Genomic DNA, 19,686 nt, shown 5'->3' on the forward strand with positions numbered 1-19,686 from the left:
ATGGCGAGCGTGCACGAGAGCCTCTACTTCAACCCGATGATGACGAACGGCGTGGTGCATGCCAACGTCTTCGGCATCAAGGACTGGGTCACCCCCTACAAGATGGCGCTGCTGGTGCTCTTGAGCGAGTTGGGTCGTGCTGGCGCGCAGCTCGGCTTGCTGGAGCGGCGGCGGCTCAACCGGCTGCTGCTGCCGCTGCTGCAGGTCAGGGATGGGCCTGGGCCTGGGCCTGGCCCTGGCGGGGAAGGAGGGCGACCCTGAGGGGCCGCTTGCCTTGTAGCCTGTCGTGACATGTCGCTGTCCTCCCCAGGGTCCTGACATGCCGCTGTCGCGACTGCGCAAGGCCATCGAGGAGTCCTGCCCGCACCTGGCCAGCTCCGTGCACATCAGGTGGGCGCCGAGGCCGCGCCTGGAATCCCCGCCCACAGGAAACCCTTAACCCGGGGTTTTGATTTGGCTCAGGAGTATAAAAACCTCTGGGCCTGAATTAGCTACCACTTGGTTCTGTTTGTGTTTACTCACCTATACTTGAAATAGAAGAATATTTTATGTATATTATTAATATCCTAAAAATGTGGTTTTCTTTCCCTGTTCAGGTTAAAACTTATGGCAGAAGGAGAATTGAAAGATATGGAACAATTTTTTGATGACCTTTCAGATTCATTTACAGGGACAGAGCCAGAAGTTCATAAAACAAGTGTAGTAGGTAACTAATTGTTATCCATAAGCTTATTTGATGTGATATCTGTCATTGATGTAATTTGCTCAGAATATAGTCTTGTTTTTCTTTCTGGGGAGGTGTAAAGATTGCATAATATGATTTTTCTCTTGCTTAGATGTTTCATATTAACCAATAATTTTGCATATTGTGCAATTCTTACCAGTCTTAATTTTTCTGTGATCAGATAATTTAGTGGCAAATCTCACAGACTAATACCATATTTAAAGCCTGCAAAATTGAGTTTTATCAATGAGATGAGACACTTAAGCAAAATTAAATAATGTGATTTAAGCTTCTGGTTTTATGATTTCTAGTCTCCTCTCTGAAATAGCAGCCTTACAACAGGTGTCATAACAGCTGTTTTGCTTTGCAGGTTTATTTCTGCGCCATATGATCTTGGCATACAATAAGCTTTCTTTTAGTCAGGTCTATAAACTTTACACTGCCCTTCAGCAGTACTTTCAGAACGATGAGAAAAAAAATGGAATTGATGAGAGTGATATGGAACTGACGAATACAGAGGAACTGGAGGGGAAAATGGAGAAAGAAGAACTTGATGTACCTTTAAGGTGATATATTAATATTAAAGCCTTTCCTACTTCTTAAGAGAATTAGTCTTATTTCACATTACCCCTGTACACGTCAGGGTAAACTTAAGCTCAAGATGCTGCTCCTGTTAAACCATCCAAACTCCACAAATTCCCATCTAGGCCCTGTGCATGTCCTGTCACTAACGACTTCAGCTGTGATACTGAGATGTAGTGTACTGTAATCTTGTATTTTTTTGAAGCCTTATACACACCGGCAGAGCTGGGTGGCCTCTCCGTTTCCTTGGTGCCACCATGTGGTAACACTTGTGAATGGCAACAGTTCTGCTCAGTGTCTCATAGAAGATGGCGGTACCTCATTCTCATGCTCACTTAGTGAATCGCAAGCTGAAGGCCAGATGCTGCCCACAGTTCCCTTCTGTACAGCCCACTGCTGAATGACCTCTCTGCTTGTGCTAGTGTGATGTGATAACGCGGTTGGAGAGGTCACTTCTGCTTCCAGCAAGGGAAGGTTGCTTACTAAGGAAAAGTTAAGCTTAATGGTTTTAGTTTCTCTTTTCAACCTTCTCCAAATAAAAGAACTGATGTTTAATTACATCAAAAATGAGAAGCAAATATTGAGACTTTTCACCTGCTAAAGAGGTGTTCCACTGTAAGAATAATCCTAAACACATTTTGTGTATCCATGTATTTAAAAGGTACTTTCTAAAATGTCTTTATATAAACTTGTGCTTGTGCATGCTCTGCTACAGCATGAGTCAGTTAACAGCTTTTGGAGTCTGGCTGTATGCTGTAGTTGCTGTCTTTCCATGCCTGCTCTTGCAGAACAGCTGTTTTCTGGAGTGATGTATGTGGCCAAAGTGCCTGTTCATTTCATTGTGACTATCTTCAGAAGAAAGGAAAAACAAAGCAAAGGCATTTGAATATGTCAAGCCCAACTCTTCCATCTGCTGTTTTTCTTTGCATTTTCACATGTATTTAGGGTAACATTCATATTGACCGTGGTCTTTGCAGGTTGAAGATTACAACTAAACTGTGTGGAATCATTTGGATTGCTAACTTTGATGTAGTAGATGTTATTCTTTATTAAATTTTCTCCTTTAGGTTTCCTTTCATGCTGTTGAGCTCTAATATCTCATAAAACTTTATTAAGCAAAAGTGTGGAGTGTCTGATAAAATACAGTTTTTTGTATTCTATTTCATTGCCCTTGTTTCTAACCAGAGTGCTTTTTATTAGGGAAGAAGAGATATCTTGCAGTGGGCCTCTTTCCCAGAAACAAGCAGAATATTTTCTTTCTCAGCAGGTATGTTAATTCTGAATAAAGTTGAGTAAATGATCCATAACATGAATTTCACCTTCAATTTTATCCACGGTGTCAGACATGATGTTTTCTTAGATCTGTTAAAGATTTGTTGATATCTTGCATGGAGTTGCTCAGTATGAGCACTTGGGGCTGAAAGTGTTTTATCTAGGCACGTACTCTGTGTGATGATATTTGATTCTGAGAAGTTCAGTTCTGTTGCGACTACTTTCCTCAGATTTGATGTCTGCTAAATGTCCAGTTTTGTTGGTTATTCCAGTTGGTAAATACGAAATGGGGCAGAAGTACACATGGGCACAAATGTCAGTAAATGCTCTGCATGTTTATAATAGCTTAGTAAAAAAATAAAATGCATTTAAAATGTGGATGAAACATTATGTATTACAAGTCCAAAGCAACTTCTCAGTCCCATTAGGATCTTTACTGTTAGGGATTGTTGAATCTGGTAGCCACATCATGGCAAGGCTCCTGCAGCTCCCTAACACGCAGTGCAACCAGTGGTGAGGCTGAGCATACTATCTGTTACCCTGTTCCCCTCTCTGGCTGATGAGGATGAAGGTCCATTAGTGTGAAACAGATACACATGTCTGCTCTCGTGCACACTCTTTCGGACTGACTCTCTATCTTGATTCCACCAGTAGCTGGGCTTAGCCACTCAGTTTATCAAGTAACTGGTCCCTGGATTGTCTTGTCTCCGGTTGCCTCCTGCAGAAAGACCTGACACACATACAGATGCATCTCTCAGCTGACCCAGAGGCCACACAGTCTCTTCATCAGTTGGCTTAGGATGTCCTGGTTGGCCTGGATGTCCTCCAGTTGTCTCGTTCAGAGAGATGTATCTGGCCCAGTCTTATGGCTGTTGAAATACTTGGCTCTCGAGCTGCTTATCCTACTTTCTGCCTAGTCCAGCTTGATGTTCATCAGTGGTCACCCACTGACACGTATACTCTCCAGCTGCTGGCACCACAGACACACAGACCCCTGTGATCTAGCTCCAGTTGCTGGCACTCCAGCCACCGTAAACACGCATGCAGAATAGGGGACCCCTTATCTAGGAGCAGAGTTAGAAATAGGGTTGAATGATGAGACAAGACAGATGCAGTGATATTGCAAGGTACGGATTTTATCTGCAGTGACATTCTGTTATACTATGTTTTTTAGCTGGTGTGATTTATGTAGAGTGTCTGCTACCAGTGTGTATAATTTTTTTTTCTCCTTCCTAATTAGAGTATTATGGAGGAATTGGGATGTTTAGGAGTGTTCTGAAATTTGAAGTCTTTTCATTATTCAGTATTCAGTAATGCTTATTCTAGTAACTAAACTATTGTAATTTTTTATGAATTGATCTACTTGCCAAAGCAAACTATAGATTCATTTAGTTTCCTGAAATTTTTTGTGAGAAGATACGTGTAATCTCAGTGAGCGATCCGTTGTATTAGTTCTTCAAAGAGAAACTTAAAACAGAATTCTTTAAGTACGTTTAAATAGTGTTTTGAATAAGCTTTTATTTTACTTGGTCTCTCTGATCTCTGGAAAGTGAATGCTATAATACAGCATAGACTAAAACTGCCACTGACATTTCAGCGGCATAGTAGACAGAGCAGTTACAAAATCTTCTTTAATGTTCTCTCCAAGCAGATAACAAACTGACAAGCGTATATCAAAATATCTTTGTAACCCTCCAGTTTGAGTTACTTACTTTTACTTTCCAATTTTTATTCCAGGCTTCTTTATTAAAGAATGATGAAACAAAGGCTCTTACTCCAGCATCTTTACAAAAGGAATTGAACAACTTGTTAAAATTTAATCCAGACTTTGCTGAAGCAGTAAGCATCTTTTTCGTCATCGAAAATGGTTGTAAAGGGATTTCTTATCTCTGGGATAGGATTATTTGGGAGTAATTTATTCTATATTGAAATATAAGCAGATGATAAAAATGTGAGCAAGTTGCATGTAAATGGTTAGTAATTCAGACTGAAACTCCTGGAAGTACAGAAACCTTAATTAAGCTAAGTACTTTACCACATGCCTCACTTTATGCATAGATATAATGCTTTTAATTTTGGTGGGACTATGTGAGTGCATTCTTGTTGAACTAAACCTAAAACTTATTTTTTTTTACACGTTTTCCTAAGAAATTTCAGGCCTCATACTCCCATAGTTTAAAAATCAGTATTAAGTGCAATATCTGTTGATTTTGCTTACTGATGTTCATTTTACTTCTGCTGCTTAAGAGCAATTTATACTGGAAGTAATAGACAACTCATACTGAGAGTTGGTTCCAGACCTGTGCTGCGAGCATTTGCCTTGTTCCTAGAGATCTTATTCTGGAGCAAGTTCCATGAGTTCCCAGTCAACTCTTTCCTGCCTTACTTTCTAACTCTTCCTCCCAGTAGCCCTGGGCTGAGGCAGACAGGATTTTCCTTGCTCCTATTTGGGGACATATCTGTGAAAGGGGGTGGACTTCACAACTCCAGAAGTCCTCTCTAGTGTTCTGTTTGTCTGACATAAAGGGTTGTCCTGCCCAGGTCTCAATGCCAAGAAGAAAATACATAGTTTTAGCATCTGCTCTTGATCTGCATGGCATTGGGAAGCAGTAGTCACACTTCTGAGTATGTTTCTGAGTGCAGAGACAATGTGAGTCCCACCTCCATTGCCACTCTCACTTAGCACATAAATACAGGGATTCTACCTACGTAGAGGTCTCGGGCTGGATGGGATAATTTTGACGGCCAGATCTTGGCCTGTGGGACACCATTTGGAAGTTCCTATTAGGGAAAGCAACCAGTTTTATCCAAGATTTACAGAAATTCTGCACAGGTAGTACCAGTATCACTGCTGATGAAGTACTTTCCTGGCCATGCAGTATTTCAGTTGCACTTGTTATGTATCTTCTCACTGAGAAAGGTTGCCTAGTAATTGTAAACAAAAACTTAGTTTTAATAGTTCTGTGTAGGTAAAGCTGATTTTGCTTCAATTTTTAGCATTATTTAAGCTACTTAAATAGTCTCAGAGTGCAAGATGTCTTCAGTTCAACACACAGCCTCCTTCATTATTTTGACCGTTTAATTCTCACTGGAGCAGAAAGCAAAAGCAATGGGGATGAAGGCTACGGTCGGAGTCTGAGATACGCTGCTCTGAATCTAGCTGCACTGCACTGTCGGTTTGGCCATTAGTAAGTTAATACATTGTACTGTACAACTAAAATTCATCTTGTTGCATTTCATAAGTGCTGATAGACCTATTGTTCATTCCAAAAATCTCTTCAGGAGAAGGGACTTTCTCTAATTTGATAACAGCTGTAGTTGCGTTGGGTTGGAATTTTCTTGGAATCTTGGTTTAGTTTTGTTTGTTTTTGTTTTGACATTTATTTGGTTTCCATAATAACTGAGCCCTCTACAGCAGGGTAAAAGTTGATATTTGTCTGTGTCTGGTTGCAACTGTTTCCAAGGTATTTAAGTTCTCAATTACTACATTTCCATGACCTCAGAAAGGTCAGTGGACACAAATGTCTATTTTCAGCTGCATTCTCAAGAAAGTGTGGTTGGTTTTCTGCTAACGTTCAAATCAACATAGAGCTGATGATCTGGAAAAAGAGTAATTAAAAAAAAAAAAAAGAGCCATCTGAGCTTTTTTAATTTTAAAATGCTGTAGGGGTGGGTGTTATTTTATTGACAAAGCTGGCTTCCTCATCTTCATATATGGTTTGCATTTATTGACTGCTGCCTGGATGCGTCATGTAAAAGGACTGGAGGAGGGAAGGACATCTGCAAAATTGAGGGCAGCAATGTTTTCTACACAGGCAGATACTTAACGTTGCCCCTATTCAAACAGTAATTTGGCGCATTGGCATGTACAGGGTTTGAAAGCCCACTTAGGGGTTACAGTTGCATTTTTGTGGTGGCATGCAGATGCCATCTTGCTTATTATCCTCAAGACTAGAATATATCGCTGGAGTGCTAGGAGGAAAACACAGGTTTTCTCAGCAGTCTATTAAATCAGTTATCTTCTGAGCACGATATGCATAATTTAGATCAATATTCCTCTATCATAATGCTGTATTTTAAGCACTGTGGGAATACTAATATGTTCTCCCCTTTTTGTTTGCTGATAGCCAACAGGCTGAACTTGCACTTCAGGAAGCCATCCGAATTGCACAGGAGTCTAACGACCATGTTTGCTTGCAGCACTGCCTGGTAAGATAGCTGTATTGAAATGGAGGTTAAGTCACCTTTGTCTGTGTTATCTGAGCTCAGTGAACTGTTGCAGAACTACTCTTACAGTAGTATCTCATCAAATGCACCAGTGATTTAAATATGACTGTCCAACAGTGGGGTGACATTGCTTCTGGCAGATGGGTCACCCACAGCAATAAACTGTAGAGAGGTCATGGAACGGTTTTGTTGCAACTCAGGATTACTTTCTTAAACAGGAGTAGTCATCCCAGAGTACTAAGATCTCAGTACTAAGCTCAATGCGTGTCTTACAATTTCTCATACATTTTAAAGAGAAAAAGTATGTCATAAACTTCCTCCATACTGTCTGTTGGATTCTCAAAAGGAGGAGTGAAAGACTTCTATTCCTCTGTATTTTGTTCTGTAATTAGCATTACTGTTATAATGAGTTGGCATTGATGGTATCAAACTCCTGAGATACTTCTTTCCATAGTTAACTGTATAATGGGGTTTCTGTGTGTACTCTGAACCTCCAGCGTTGCCTGCTGTCACGCCAGTGTTCCAACCTAGCTGCATTTTGGAAATATTTTGCTGTGCAGCATTTAATAGATGTTTCCTTGTATCATGTTAATTCTGAAGAGCGGTTTGTATTTCCAGTGAGTTTTTGTGTATTCTGTGCAAAATGTAAGAGACATTAAAAGTGCTGCAGCCATTAACTATTTGCCATGAGATTTTAACTTTTTTTTCTTGCTAGAGCTGGTTGTACATCTTGGAGCAGAAGATATTCGATAGCTGTGTTCTGCTGGAGCATTCTGTAAACAAGTCTTTACATTTTGGTTTGCCGGTAAGTCCATTTCATATATCCTTAACTTTATTCTAGGACAAACACATGTGGTGAGGGGAGTGTACATGATAGCGTCTGTTCAAAATATGTAACTGAATTTAAACAAATACATTTTAACACTCCAAAATCTAGCTGTTTCTATTTTTTTTTTTTTTTTTTTACTGTCCTTATTAACAAACCAGAGTTCAGTTGCTTCAATGGCAGTACATTATTGTAAGGCTCACTGTTTTTCCTTCTAACTTGTTTGTCTTTCAGGCAGAAAAACTGCCTGTGGATACTAGCCTGGCCCTGTGCACCATTTTTGCCTTAGCCCTGTAGCACAATCTGCTGGTGCTTAAGGGAGGTTCCTATGCCTCTGCCTTCCGTGAAACTTGGTGCTGGTGCCTCTGGCAGCACTTTGAACACGTTTACTTGTACAGCTCTATCCCAGCTGTGAAATCTTGCAAGGCAGCCCTCTCCTTAGATAGTTTTGTGCCCTGAATCTGTTGGCTGTTAATGTTTAGTTCTGTCTTCCCTGAGATCTGCAATATCTTTAAGAGAATTGCTCTAAAAGGAGCTAAACTGCTGATGTTGGGAGGTGAGAGCAGACATGGCCATTTGATGGGGAAGGGGAGGGAAGGCCCTGTGTTTTCACAGCTGTTTCATCATCAGAGAAATCCAGGTAAAAGTCCTGTCATCCTCTTTAAGACTTCTGTGTGGGGGAGTGGAAATTACCTTTCACATCTAGCAAAATGGTATTCACATATGTGTGGGTGTGCATAAGTGGTATTTAAAGAAGTGCCTGGAGCAGTGTTCCTTTGTCTGTGCTGAATAACATCACATCTTTTACTTTGGGATTTTTTTCTTAGTTTAGAACTCTTCCTCTGGTGTAATTTGCAAGCATAGTGTACTCAACTGTCTTTCAATGCTGTTGGTATTTTTTTTTTTCTTCTTCTTCCCAGTACCTTGCTTCCCTGGGAATACAGTCCTTGGTTCAGCAAAGAGCTTTTGCAGGAAAGGCTGCCAACAAACTAATGGATGCCTTAAAAGATTCTGATCTGTTGCACTGGAAACACAGCTTGTCAGAGCTTATTGATATTAGTATAGCACAGAAGACTGCCATTTGGAGATTATATGGCCGCAGGTATTTTGTTTCTTTTGAACTCTTGGGTTGGCTCACTGTATTTGTTAGCATATAATGCATTTTGAGTTATTTATATAGGTGTAACAAGTGACTGTGTCTCTCCAGTGCACTAAAATAAAGGAATCAGACTGTGATTCAGTACAGGCTGAGTGCAGTTATTTCCATTCTCTTGTGTTCCTTTAAAACTCATACAGGAGAAAAGATTGAGTTTCCATTTAGTAGTGGCAAATAGTGCATAAATTGTTCCTGTGCCCCCGTTTTCAGCATCTCTGTGCTTGGACTGTGTGCAGCTTTCAGTATGAGGTACTTGATGTGCCTGCATAGTCCAGAGTTCCTGGACAGCTGTTGTTTTACAAGTTTTTGTTCTCCCCCAGGCCCCTGGCTTACCAAAAAATGTAGACTGTTGTCATAACAAGACCATAGATGAAAAATGGTTATTGTTTGTTGCTTGAAAGCTAAAAGATGTTTCTCTTGCACAAGCACCATGGCACTTCAACAAGCCCAAACATTGCTGAGCATGAACAGTCTGGAGGCTGTGAACGTGGGCGTTCAGCAGAATAACACAGAGTCCTTTGCCGTAGTATTGTGTCACCTGGCTGAGCTACATGCAGAGCAGGTGAGTTTTATGGCTAGTTGCACAAAATGTCATTTGGGTGAGAGAACGTGTGGGTGTTATTGACAGAGTGCGAGACTTGACTCGTGTTTTGTTCTGCCTTTAATGTCTGCATTGGGGGTGAAGAAAATACAGGGGTTTTGCTTGGCAAGTTCTCTCCGTGAGGGATGTGTTGAAATCAAGAGGAGTGGTGTTTGCCCCAGTGTACGTTAATTAGAGTGCTATTTCTGTTCTACAGGGGTACTTTGCAGCTGCTTCTGAAATACTGAAACACCTAAAGGAAAGATTCCCTCCCAACAGTCAGCATGCACAGGTAGAATATTTATAATTTAGCCTGTGAATTATGCAACTATCATACAAATAGGATCTGAATTCCATTGCCTCTGAATTCTTTCCTCGGTATGCCTTGGGCTATATCTTGCTCATTTCACTTGGCTCATGACCTCACAGAAAACTGTGCGGCATAAGCTTTTCTACAGAAGCATGAAAAAGACGCCTCTGTTGTTTTAAGACTGGTGAGACATTTATCTCACCATGGCCTCCTAAGAAAAAGCTGTTTAAATAGAAATGTCATTGACAGAGGGATATACATCTCCTTCGTGAGCACGTATAGGAATTAAATGCTCTGCATTGATTTGGAGCTTCAAAGTTCTGTTTAATTAGTGCTATTTATTTTGATACATTACAATCCAGAAATAACAGAGAGAATAGGCTGTTTTTTGTGTGACACGTTAACACATGAGTCCCTAAGATAATATTTACGTTGAAGTGTTCAAGAGTCCGTTAAATATAGTTTGGTTCTTGTCTTTTTGTTACAGAACAAGTTTACAGTTTCAAAGCATTAGTAAAAAAGGTTTTTTAAAATCATTACTTAAAATGCAGTCAAATAGGTGAGCGTTAGTATTGAAACGTTAATTCAGACCTGAGCATTTCTGTTGAGGACAGTAATTTAGTAAATTCAGTAATTGGGCAGTGGAGGTAGGTGTGTCTAGACATAAATACCCACAGGGGAAAATAAAAAGTAAGTTCTAACTTAGAATTAGAAAATGAGCAGGCACAACTTCTAAAACTCGTTCCTGGATGTTCTTTGTTTAGCTTTGGATGCTGTTTGATCAGAAAATACAATTTGAGAGCGCCATGAATGATGGCAGATATCATATAGCAGATTCTCTTGTAGCAGGAATTACAGCACTTAATAGCATTGAAGGCGTATACAGGTAAGAAATCATGAATCTGCATACACTTGCAGGTGTGTCCCATGAAGATAATGAAAAATCTAGTAAAATGATTGCTGGCACTCACGTGTGCTTACATGTTCTTCCCTTTCCAGAACTAATTATGGTCATGTTGTCTAACCTGTAGTGCTTACTCCATTAGCAATAATGCAGTATAATTTCTAGTTGTTTCTGTGGACATTTTAAGAACTGTAATAGCACTGCTGAAGTTGGTGTTATTCTAGAGCTGTAAACCTGTTGTGAGAACACAAAATACTTCTTCAAAATCTGCCACAGTAACTGTACTCAAACCTGAGCACAGAGCAGAATTTCATGTCGAATAGCATCCCCTGCTGCTGTGTATTTGTTTCTTATTTCCCTGTTCTCGCTCTTTCCCTGTTGTTCCATATCTTTGTTAGCTCAAGCCAGTTTTAGCTACTTTACCTCATACCTGTTTTTCTTACAAATAAATTACTTGTGCTTTCTAGCTTGCATGCCCTCGCACTTCTGCTGCCTGCTTGGCCTTTGTTTTTGGCAATCCCTGTTCTCTATCTAAAGCTGTTTTATGAGTTTGAACCTTTCTGCCTGTGAGTTGTCTGGCTGGAATCAGAGGTACCTGGTTTTCCCCCTGCCAGTGTGTGTAGCATGCGTACACTTTGGCAGAATGCTGTTCTGTGGTTACAAGAAACAGCGGTCACAAAATAGAGGCCTATTTTACTGTGTTCTGAAGAGCAAAATCGTATCTAAAATATAAAAATACGATCAGTGGTGTTTTCTTTCTATTGCGGCAGAAAAGCCATTGTATTGAAAGCCCAAAATCAAATGTCAGAGGCACACAAACTTTTGCAGAAATTGTTGATCCACTGCCAGAAAATCAAGAATACAGAGATGGTGATTAGGTAAGAATGTTTCATTTTCAGACTATTAAAGCCACTTTGCAGCGATTGGAATCAGACGTTTCAATTTATCTGTGTTCAGACTTCACTAGTCTTCAGATTACCTACTATGATTTGGAGATTACAAAATAATTTTGTTTATTACTGGTATAGAGGAATCCTCAAGATATTGGAGAATTGAAACCTAGTTATCTTTAATATGTAAACTAAAAGGTAGTAAACTTATTTTAAAGTTCATTGCAGACTTACAGAAGAAGGAAACACTGCATATGAAATAAATAGCAAATAGAAATGTATGCGTGTAACTGTACCTTTGTGCTAACCTTCAGAGTAGTTGTATGTCGGTGGCATCCCCTCTTAAGGGTATAATTGAAGTTTATTGTATATGCAGCAGTGTAATTCATAATAAAATCAATACCATTATGGATGGAATAATTGTTTGGGAAGCGAGTAGGCTTTTTCATCAAAAGAAAATGTTTGTAATTCTTTCCCTCTGTTTTGATTAGTGTACTGCTGACAATAGCAGAGCTCTACTGGAGATCTTCATGTCATACCATTGCGTTGCCTGTCCTGCTGCAGGCTCTTGCCCTCTCTCGAGAATATAGTCTACAGTACTTGGCTTCTGAAACTCTGCTGAACTTGGCTTTCTCCCAGGTATGTCTGATCTCTGTTTTCACAGGGCTATAGGGCAATGTTTATTCTGGGGTTCTGGATACTGTTTTTACTCCTGTGAGATTTAAGAACACAACCTTGTTGGAATTAAATTATCGATTATGAAGAAGTATATTCTAAATGTAAAATCTTTTGAGGGAGTTAATAAAAATTGAGTTTCATGTGTATCACTAAGATGAGTAGTTATTGCATACAGTTAAGCAGGCAAGCATGAATTGGCCCTGCCTTAATTTCTTCGGTTCTTGTTTTTTATGCTAGTGTTTTGGCTTTTTAGTAGCACAGTTTGGCATGTGTCTGAAATAAAATAATGCTTGTAATGAAGTTCAGTTATACTGTTTATTCTGAGCTGGCAGAGACGTGGTTGTCAGCACTGACTGCAGTGGAGAAGCCATGCCCAATCATTTCGAATAGCAGCTCATTTCTACTAATAAGTTTTGATGTAAAAGATTGTGGGGAAAAAATTTCCATCCTTGTCTGTAGTGCATTGTGTTATTAGAAACAGGTGTGACTTAATGTTGGTTAGATTCCAGCGTTAAATCCGCAACTGTTTCTCTTTCAGCTGATCCTTGGCATTCCTGAACAAGCCCTGAATATTCTGCACATGGCAATAGAGCCTATCTTGGCCCACGGTGCTGTCCTGGACAAAGGCTGTGCCATGTTCTTGGTGGCCAAATGTCAGGTGGCTTCTGCAGATTCCTACACTCCACAAAAGAAGACTGAAGGTAGTGTGAAGAGTAATTCTCCTCACTGAAACTGCGCTCAGAAGTTGAGAAGTGCAAACCAGTGCATATATTGGAGTCCTGCTACACGATCACTGTTAAAAAAGTTTAAATGATACAGCGGAGTGTGTTTTACCTAGTTATCAGATAGCAAAATTTATTTGTCACTAGTTATTCAACAGATGCAGTGTTTATGGTGGAATCTTGTTTATCTGCATACTGTCACGCCTGTATTTTTCAGCAAAGGCTGAATAACAGAAACTAGCTGAAAGACCATGTTGCTAAGACACAAATTGTTTTGAAAAGCTGAGGAGTTTATAATTGGGCTCCTCCGAACTGAGCTGTAGTGCTTGGGGTTGTTATTGTGATATTATCTTAAATATGACTGTCCCCCTTTTTTTCCACAGCTTTGGAATCTGCTATCTTGAATCTAAATGAAGCCAAGACTTACTTTGCCAAAGTGGACTGCAAAGAGCAGCTCCGAGACGTCCTCTACTTCCAAGCCCGGCTCTTCCACACCCTAGGCAAGACCCAGGAAAGGAACAAATGTGCCATGTTGTTCCGTCAGTTGCACCAGGAACTGCCAGCACATGGTGTCCCCTTAATCAATGCCTTCAAGTGATGCATTTAAAGATGAGATTTGTTTGTTTTCCTGTTTTTGTACAAATGTCTTTGTATTATATTCAGTCATCCGTGTTTCAAAATAACTGCCAATAAATCGTGGTCTTCTGAACAAACTTGTGTTTTGTTTGTAATGACTTAAGGGAAAACATAGGTTTCCACCCATTTCACTTTTATTCTGTACTTGAAACTAAAAATAAGAATTGAATGGGGTAAAAAAAAAAAAAAGAAAAGACTCTCTTGACTGCGTTATAAACACACTGAGGGGAGTAGCACAGTCACGATGAAATAATATCTGTTCTTAGTAGTGACATTTCCAGAATCAATGCTGGCTTTATGAACACTGGGGTACAAAAAATAGTCAAAAAATGTAAGTGAGTCTCTTTTGTGTTCATTTTAGGTAGTATAGAATGGGGCATCTCATTTAAAACGTGTCCTTGTGTTTAACCTGTCTACAGTTGCTGTTTACTTGGAGGAAACAGATGGTGCTGGCAGAAGGGAAAAAAACCAGGATCCATTTGGAAGGGTCTCATAGTGCAAAGTCCCGGTATTGTTGTTACATGTGTCCCTGTGCGAAGAGCAGCTGAGAAAAGTAAAGAGTGCTCAACGAAAGCCCCAGCTCAGCTGAAATGTTTTTATTGTATGTGTTCTCCCATAGGTGCTGCGTATCATTTACCTGCTCTGGTTTCACGGGTGAATGACTGAAGATCACAGCTAGCTCAACAGCCGATACGCTGCCGATTACTTTGAGCAATAAGATCCTCATTTTGGAAGAAAATTCTGTTTCAGCTGTAGTGTGGGATTTCAAGGCAGATGGGGTTGCACTTTTGTGAGTGTAAATCTTTTGTGGGTGAACCTTAGGGGCTGGGGGTGCCAGTCCTTTCGCCTTGTGACAATATAAAAGCTGAACATCATTAGTGTAAATGCTTGGAGATACCCTACCAGGAAGCGCTAGATTAAGCCGTGGCATTGTTAGCAATGAGAAAGCAAGACCAGACCTAAAGCTGGCTCTGCTGGAGCCTTGCTGTCTAAGGCAGGAACAGAGAAGCTCTTAAGATGTGCTTGAAATGAGGGTTGTCCAGCGATAGTTTACGCATCCCATTAATTAGTGTTGCAATGTGGCTGTTGGCAGATAATCAGTGCCTGGCTTTAAAACGAAGGCTGTATTTCTAACAGTGAAGAGTAACCCAGTTTTGCGGGAGCACCGAGTTTGGTGGCTTGTCGCCTCTCAGCTACGTTATCAGACCTCCATTAATCGGCACCGCGCAGTCCATAAAACATTTGGAGCATCTACTATTTTACACTAAGTGCATCAACCTGGTTTCTAGAGTGGCTTTCAAGATCCTGGTCAAAATAGCAGTGTTTATCCATGAAGCTCTCGTGGAAGCGTGGCTGTGCTCCGGGGAGCTCTGCAATGTCCCAGCAATGCCCACAAATGGGTCTCAAAGCAAAATGAGGAAGATGGTTTGTGCCAGCTGTGGTGTTCGCATCTGCTCAAGGCTGGAAGTTGTTACTTCACGAAAAAAAGAGTCGATCAGAAAACTGCAGGTGAGCTCAGCGCAAGAACGGTGCTTGATGGGAATGTGCTCGATAAGAAAACCCAAATAATTAGCATGGACAAAGCAAGGGAGATGTTTACAAAGGGCTGGTGCCAGCCGGGGAGCTAAAGGCCGTGCCCGTGCGGCAGGGTTGCCTCCATCCTGGTGCTGCAGCGCGGTGACCTGAGCGGCAGCCGTGCTCAGCGGCGATGGCCGTGCTGACATTTCCAACCAACGGGTTTCTAAAAACCCCTTCAGGTGCTGATTTCTGGGGCGTTGGGCAACCGTTTCGTGAAGGTCCAGGGGAGCTGATGCAGGTAACCTCGCGTGGACCCAGTCGACCTCATGCTGGAAATTCTGTCTTTGCGCAAGGGCAGAGGGGAGGAAGCCCCGGGCAGCCCGCGGCCGGGGATAAAATACTAAAAAAAAAAAAGTATTAAAAAACCCCGAAAGAACGGCTCACCGGGGGTGGGCGGGCAGGAGGCGGCTGCCCGGGGTAAACCTCCCCTTCCCTGGGGCGGAGCGGGGCCTCCCTCCCTCCTCCTTCCTTCCCTCCCTCGCTCCCTCCTTCCCTCGCTGCCGCCGCCGGAGCGGAACCGAAAGCGAAGGCGGCGCCGGGCGGCCTCGCTGCGGCCCCGCGGGGTCCCGGGGGCGCCGGGGGGTCCCGGCGGCCGCTCCCTTCGCCGGCGGAGCGGCGCGTCCCGCCAGGTCGGTGGCTGCGGAGCGGGCGGGGAGGCCGGGCGGGCCCGGCCGGGGGATGCGCCCGCGGCTGCGGAGACAAAGCCGCGGCCGGAGGGACCGGGGCTGGCGGCGGGCGTGGGGGGGCCGGAGCCGCCCCTCTGAGCAGAAAACGGCGTCTCCATCAAACGCCGCTTCCCCGCGGGGCTCGCAGCCGGCCCGGGCCGGTATTTTGGCGATGGGGGATCGGTGCTGTCCTCTCCCCATCCCGCTTCGGGGAGCTGCGCCGTGGCCGCCCGGGCCCGGCCGGCATCGCGCTCCCGCCCACCAGCCCCGGCGAGCGCCGAGGCGGCCCGGTGGGCCGGCAGCGCCCCGGGCCTGGGGAGGTGCCGGGGCCGGGGCCGGGGCCGTGCCCGCCACGCCAGGAGCGGGGCGAGTTAGGCCGTGGGGCTGGGAAAAGGAGGGGATTTTTAAGGGCAAGGGGCAAGTGACAGGGCCAGGAGAAGATGGAGGGGATGGAGTTGGTGGAGCGACTGTGTGCTGGGGACGGGTCTCGTCAGGAGGAGCCACAGGTTGGGTGGCTGCGAGTGACCGAGCGTGGTTAGGAGGTGGGACGCAGCCCTGCGGCCACACGCGCGGCTCGGAGCATCGGGAGCGTGAAGGTAACGGCAAAGACCAAAGGCAGCGGCGGGGTGACCGCAGGAAGCTGGGGCGATGGAGCTGTGGGCTGACCGCGCGGCTGTGCGATGCCACGGGAGCAGAAGCCATCCCTGGGGACAGGACCAGGTTGTCCTCAGGGCCTGGGGGACCGCGCTGGGGAGGGGATGCGTGGTGGCTGCGGGCACTGGAGCTGCCTTCATGGTTCCCAACTGGAGAGGCAGCCCCTCTCCTGGGAGAGGCGGCACCATCACAGTCCTGGCCCCTCTCCGTAAGCAGCTTGTTTTGGGAAAACCAGCCCAAAAAACCTGAGAGCCCATCCCTGAGAGTGCTGCGAGGGGTGTCTGCTTGACCAGCGCTGCTCTGTTCCAGGGAAGGCGGCTGTTATCAGATTGGGGAGGTAATCTGGAGGAAGCTTTGCTTTCAGCTCAGCCCTAATGTCTTTTAAGTGATGTTCACAAAGTGCAGAGCTGCTCGTGGGCATTGCAGGCTGGAGCTGGTGTTTCCAGGAGAGCCGGGAGCCGCTCGGCAGTGCTGGACAAGGTGATGGTGGTGCCCTGAGCGCATCCCGGCCCATGCTCAATGCCATGTCCGGAGCTTACACTCTTGTTTTGGGATGCTCATTATAGACTGCTTAAGCAGTATTAGGCAGTATCATCAAGATTACAAAAAATCTTAGTAAAGACGTTTTTTGACTCCTGTTGAGATCTGCCGCTGGGTTTTGTGCTGTTACAGTGCTACTGGCCCGGCTTTGCATTTTTTCCCCAATTCTTCGCACCTTGTGTTGGATGGGCCGGGCAGTGCAGGAGGCTCTTCTGTTCTCCCCAGGGGCAATGAAAAGCTTCGCTGCTCAGGCACAGGGACCCGCTGTAGATGGGGGCTGGGTGCCTGTTTCCAGTATCTTGTTATTTTGGTTGTCCTCTGACTTCTAGGGAAGCTGCTGAGAGATTTTTTTCCCATTAAAAGTCAGGCGGGGATGCATATGGTCTTTGTATACTACAGTGACTAATATATTTCTGGCAAGGTCTGCGCTCACCCGTAGGAAGGGAAACTGTGATCGATGCCCCCGTAGCTGCAGATGACACTGCTCTTGGCACTGCCGCTTCCACCGCTGACAGCGACGGGGAAAACAAAATAGCCGCTGGACTCTGCCCGGCGAGAGCCGGTAACTTCCCCACGTGCTGGCCCCGGTTAACTTTTAACCGCAGACCTTTGGTGGGAGGATCCTCTGCGAGTAAAATCAACCTCCGGCCGCTGCCAGAGCTGCCACCGCGTCTTACCCCCTTGGGAGGGTCCGACCCTGACACTGCGTCCGGCCTTGCCAGAGGGAAGCGTGGGGGGGGCAAGGCGAGCGCGTGGCAGCCGTCGGGGCCCGGCGGCACCGTCCCATCGCCCGCCCTGCGCCTGGGTAGAGAAGCAGCTCCGGGGAGGGAAGGACAGGCCGATACGTCTGCACGCTCCAATTTAAATCCGTGCAGCCAGTGCTGGCTGCAAGGTGTCGTCCTCTGCGCTCCCCAAAATCGGTCGGCGTGTTCCCGTCCGGAGGTGCCGCATCCCAGCAGAGACCACACGCTCGCAGCGGAGCTGGGGTGGCAGGAGGGGGCTGTAAAAATCACTTCACCCCCGCAGGGGCCGATGTCGCTCCCATTCGTTTCCGCTAAAGCCATGTGGATGCTGAGCGAGAGGGACAGCCTCTGCCAGGGTTTCACAAACCTCTTTTCATTTTAATATCCCTTTCCTTGCGGAATTAGATGCGAGACTGATTGCTTCGATAATCCTGCTGCAGCCGCTATGGGTTATATATGGATCGCAGCCAAAAGCCGTGCCGATAAATCATTCCTATACACCAGGCTGTTATATTTCCTGAGGATTTTGTGGGCATGTGCTGCTCGATTTTACATAAGGATCTGCTGGAGTTCATACCAGAACGTGACGCTTTTCCCTGGGCAAGGACCTGGGTGGGCTGGTGAAGCCAGAGCCCCTGGGCTGTATTTCCCCTCTTTGGGTTTATTCCCCCCATTCCGGCTATTTTGGTTTTCCCTTTGGCTGGGAATACGGCTGCTCTCCACCTCCTCAGCCTCTCCACGCGCTTATTAAGGAGAACCGGCTGCGTTATCATTAGCAGTTGTCCCACATCCTGCGGGGCTGCGTTCGACAGCGGGCTCCCACTTTCGGGTTTCTCTCGGGGCTGGTGTCGTCTCAAAGGGCACTTTCTGCAAAACCCTGCGCTCGGCCCCTCCGCACACGCGCGAAGGGAAGAACCCTCCGATTTTCCACCCTAGCTGATGGTACGACGGTGCTTGGATGACTTTTAGCCTGTTCGCAGAGCCTGGGGAAGCCTGCTTGAATTAATCAGCCTCGGTACGTTTATCCTGGTCAAGCCAATTAACTCCCCCCGGCCAGGGCACGCGCGGCGCCCAAGCGTGGCGGGGACTCCATGGCTCGCTTTTGCTCTAGCCTGGCAAAGTTCAGCGCGAACCCTTGGAAATTCAGGTGCAGGCGACGCTCTGGGGGCAGGACGGGGTGCCCGGCCGTGCCGTGCCGCTGCCGGGGACCGGTGCCGTGGCGGGCGATGCTCCTGGGGGGGCTTCATCCCGGGGCCGTCCCGATGAGCTGCCTTTTTCGGTGCGGCCGCGGCACGCGGTGAGGGTGGAGGGCACGGCGTTCGGGATCGGCTCCGGCTTCGGGGGACGGCTATTTTTATGTGCCCGCTGGCGCGATGCCCAAAGCAAGCCGGGCAAATGGCAGCCGGCCTCGAGGTGCATCCCTGTGGGCTCGGGATGAAGGGGAGGGGCGGCTGCTTGGTTATTTTAATCCATTTTGGGAGTGCACTAAAACACGGCTATTTATACGTGCCCGCCAGCAGCACCGGGGGGGGGAAAATCTTGCAGCCACCGTGCCCCAGACCTGGAGCCCCGGCTTGGCTGGCGGCTCCCAGCTCTCTTGCCCAGCAAAGCCCCGGTTGGAGCGGATTCAGCCCCGCGAAACGCGGCGTTTCTGAAATAGTTTGTCCTCGTTGCCGTTCGTCGGCTTATTTATAGCCTTCGCATCCCCTGCGTTCCTCTCTGCCGCGAAGCAGCAAGCGGCGCCGGGTCGGCTTTAGCTCTGGGCCGATCCCGCTCGGGCAAAAACCTCGGGTTTGTAGATTGGTGCTGAAAATGGCAACGAGGCCGTCGCGAAGCCGCGAGGAAGGGGGAGACGAGTTGGTTTCTGTACTTGACCCGTAATTTCTGCCGGGCTGATTCAGAGTGGTTGCGCTGCGGAAACTTCAGTGGAGATGAGCGGAGCTAATTTTAACCGGTCGCCTCGCCGAGGTGTGGGAACCAGGCAGAAAAACGCCTCAAA

General features: G+C 45.5%; 1 protein-coding gene across 2 annotated transcripts; it reads left to right on the forward strand.

Moving 5' to 3' along the window:
* On the forward strand, nucleotides 1-14,134 carry ANAPC5 (anaphase promoting complex subunit 5; the record flags this gene model as incomplete). 2 transcript variants are annotated; one of them, XM_082007912.1, is made up of 17 exons in its annotated part: nucleotides 1-204; nucleotides 311-390; nucleotides 597-706; nucleotides 1,095-1,290; nucleotides 2,507-2,573; nucleotides 4,316-4,417; nucleotides 5,576-5,766; nucleotides 6,706-6,787; nucleotides 7,521-7,610; nucleotides 8,552-8,733; nucleotides 9,214-9,349; nucleotides 9,585-9,659; nucleotides 10,442-10,563; nucleotides 11,352-11,459; nucleotides 11,963-12,110; nucleotides 12,688-12,850; nucleotides 13,255-14,134. In XM_082007912.1, 17 exons carry the CDS (start codon nucleotides 1-3, stop codon nucleotides 13,467-13,469), a joined length of 2,271 nt encoding a protein of 756 aa, XP_081864038.1. In that variant the 3' UTR covers nucleotides 13,470-14,134. The 2 variants fall into 2 exon arrangements, with proteins under 2 accessions (XP_081864038.1, XP_081864039.1); XM_082007913.1 differs by having other exon boundaries at nucleotides 8,591-8,733.
* Nucleotides 14,135-19,686: the final 5,552 nt, after the last annotated feature.

Source organism: Phaethon aethereus (assembly GCF_964289735.1).
Source record: "Phaethon aethereus genome assembly, chromosome: 17".
Lineage (NCBI taxonomy): Eukaryota > Metazoa > Chordata > Aves > Phaethontiformes > Phaethontidae > Phaethon > Phaethon aethereus.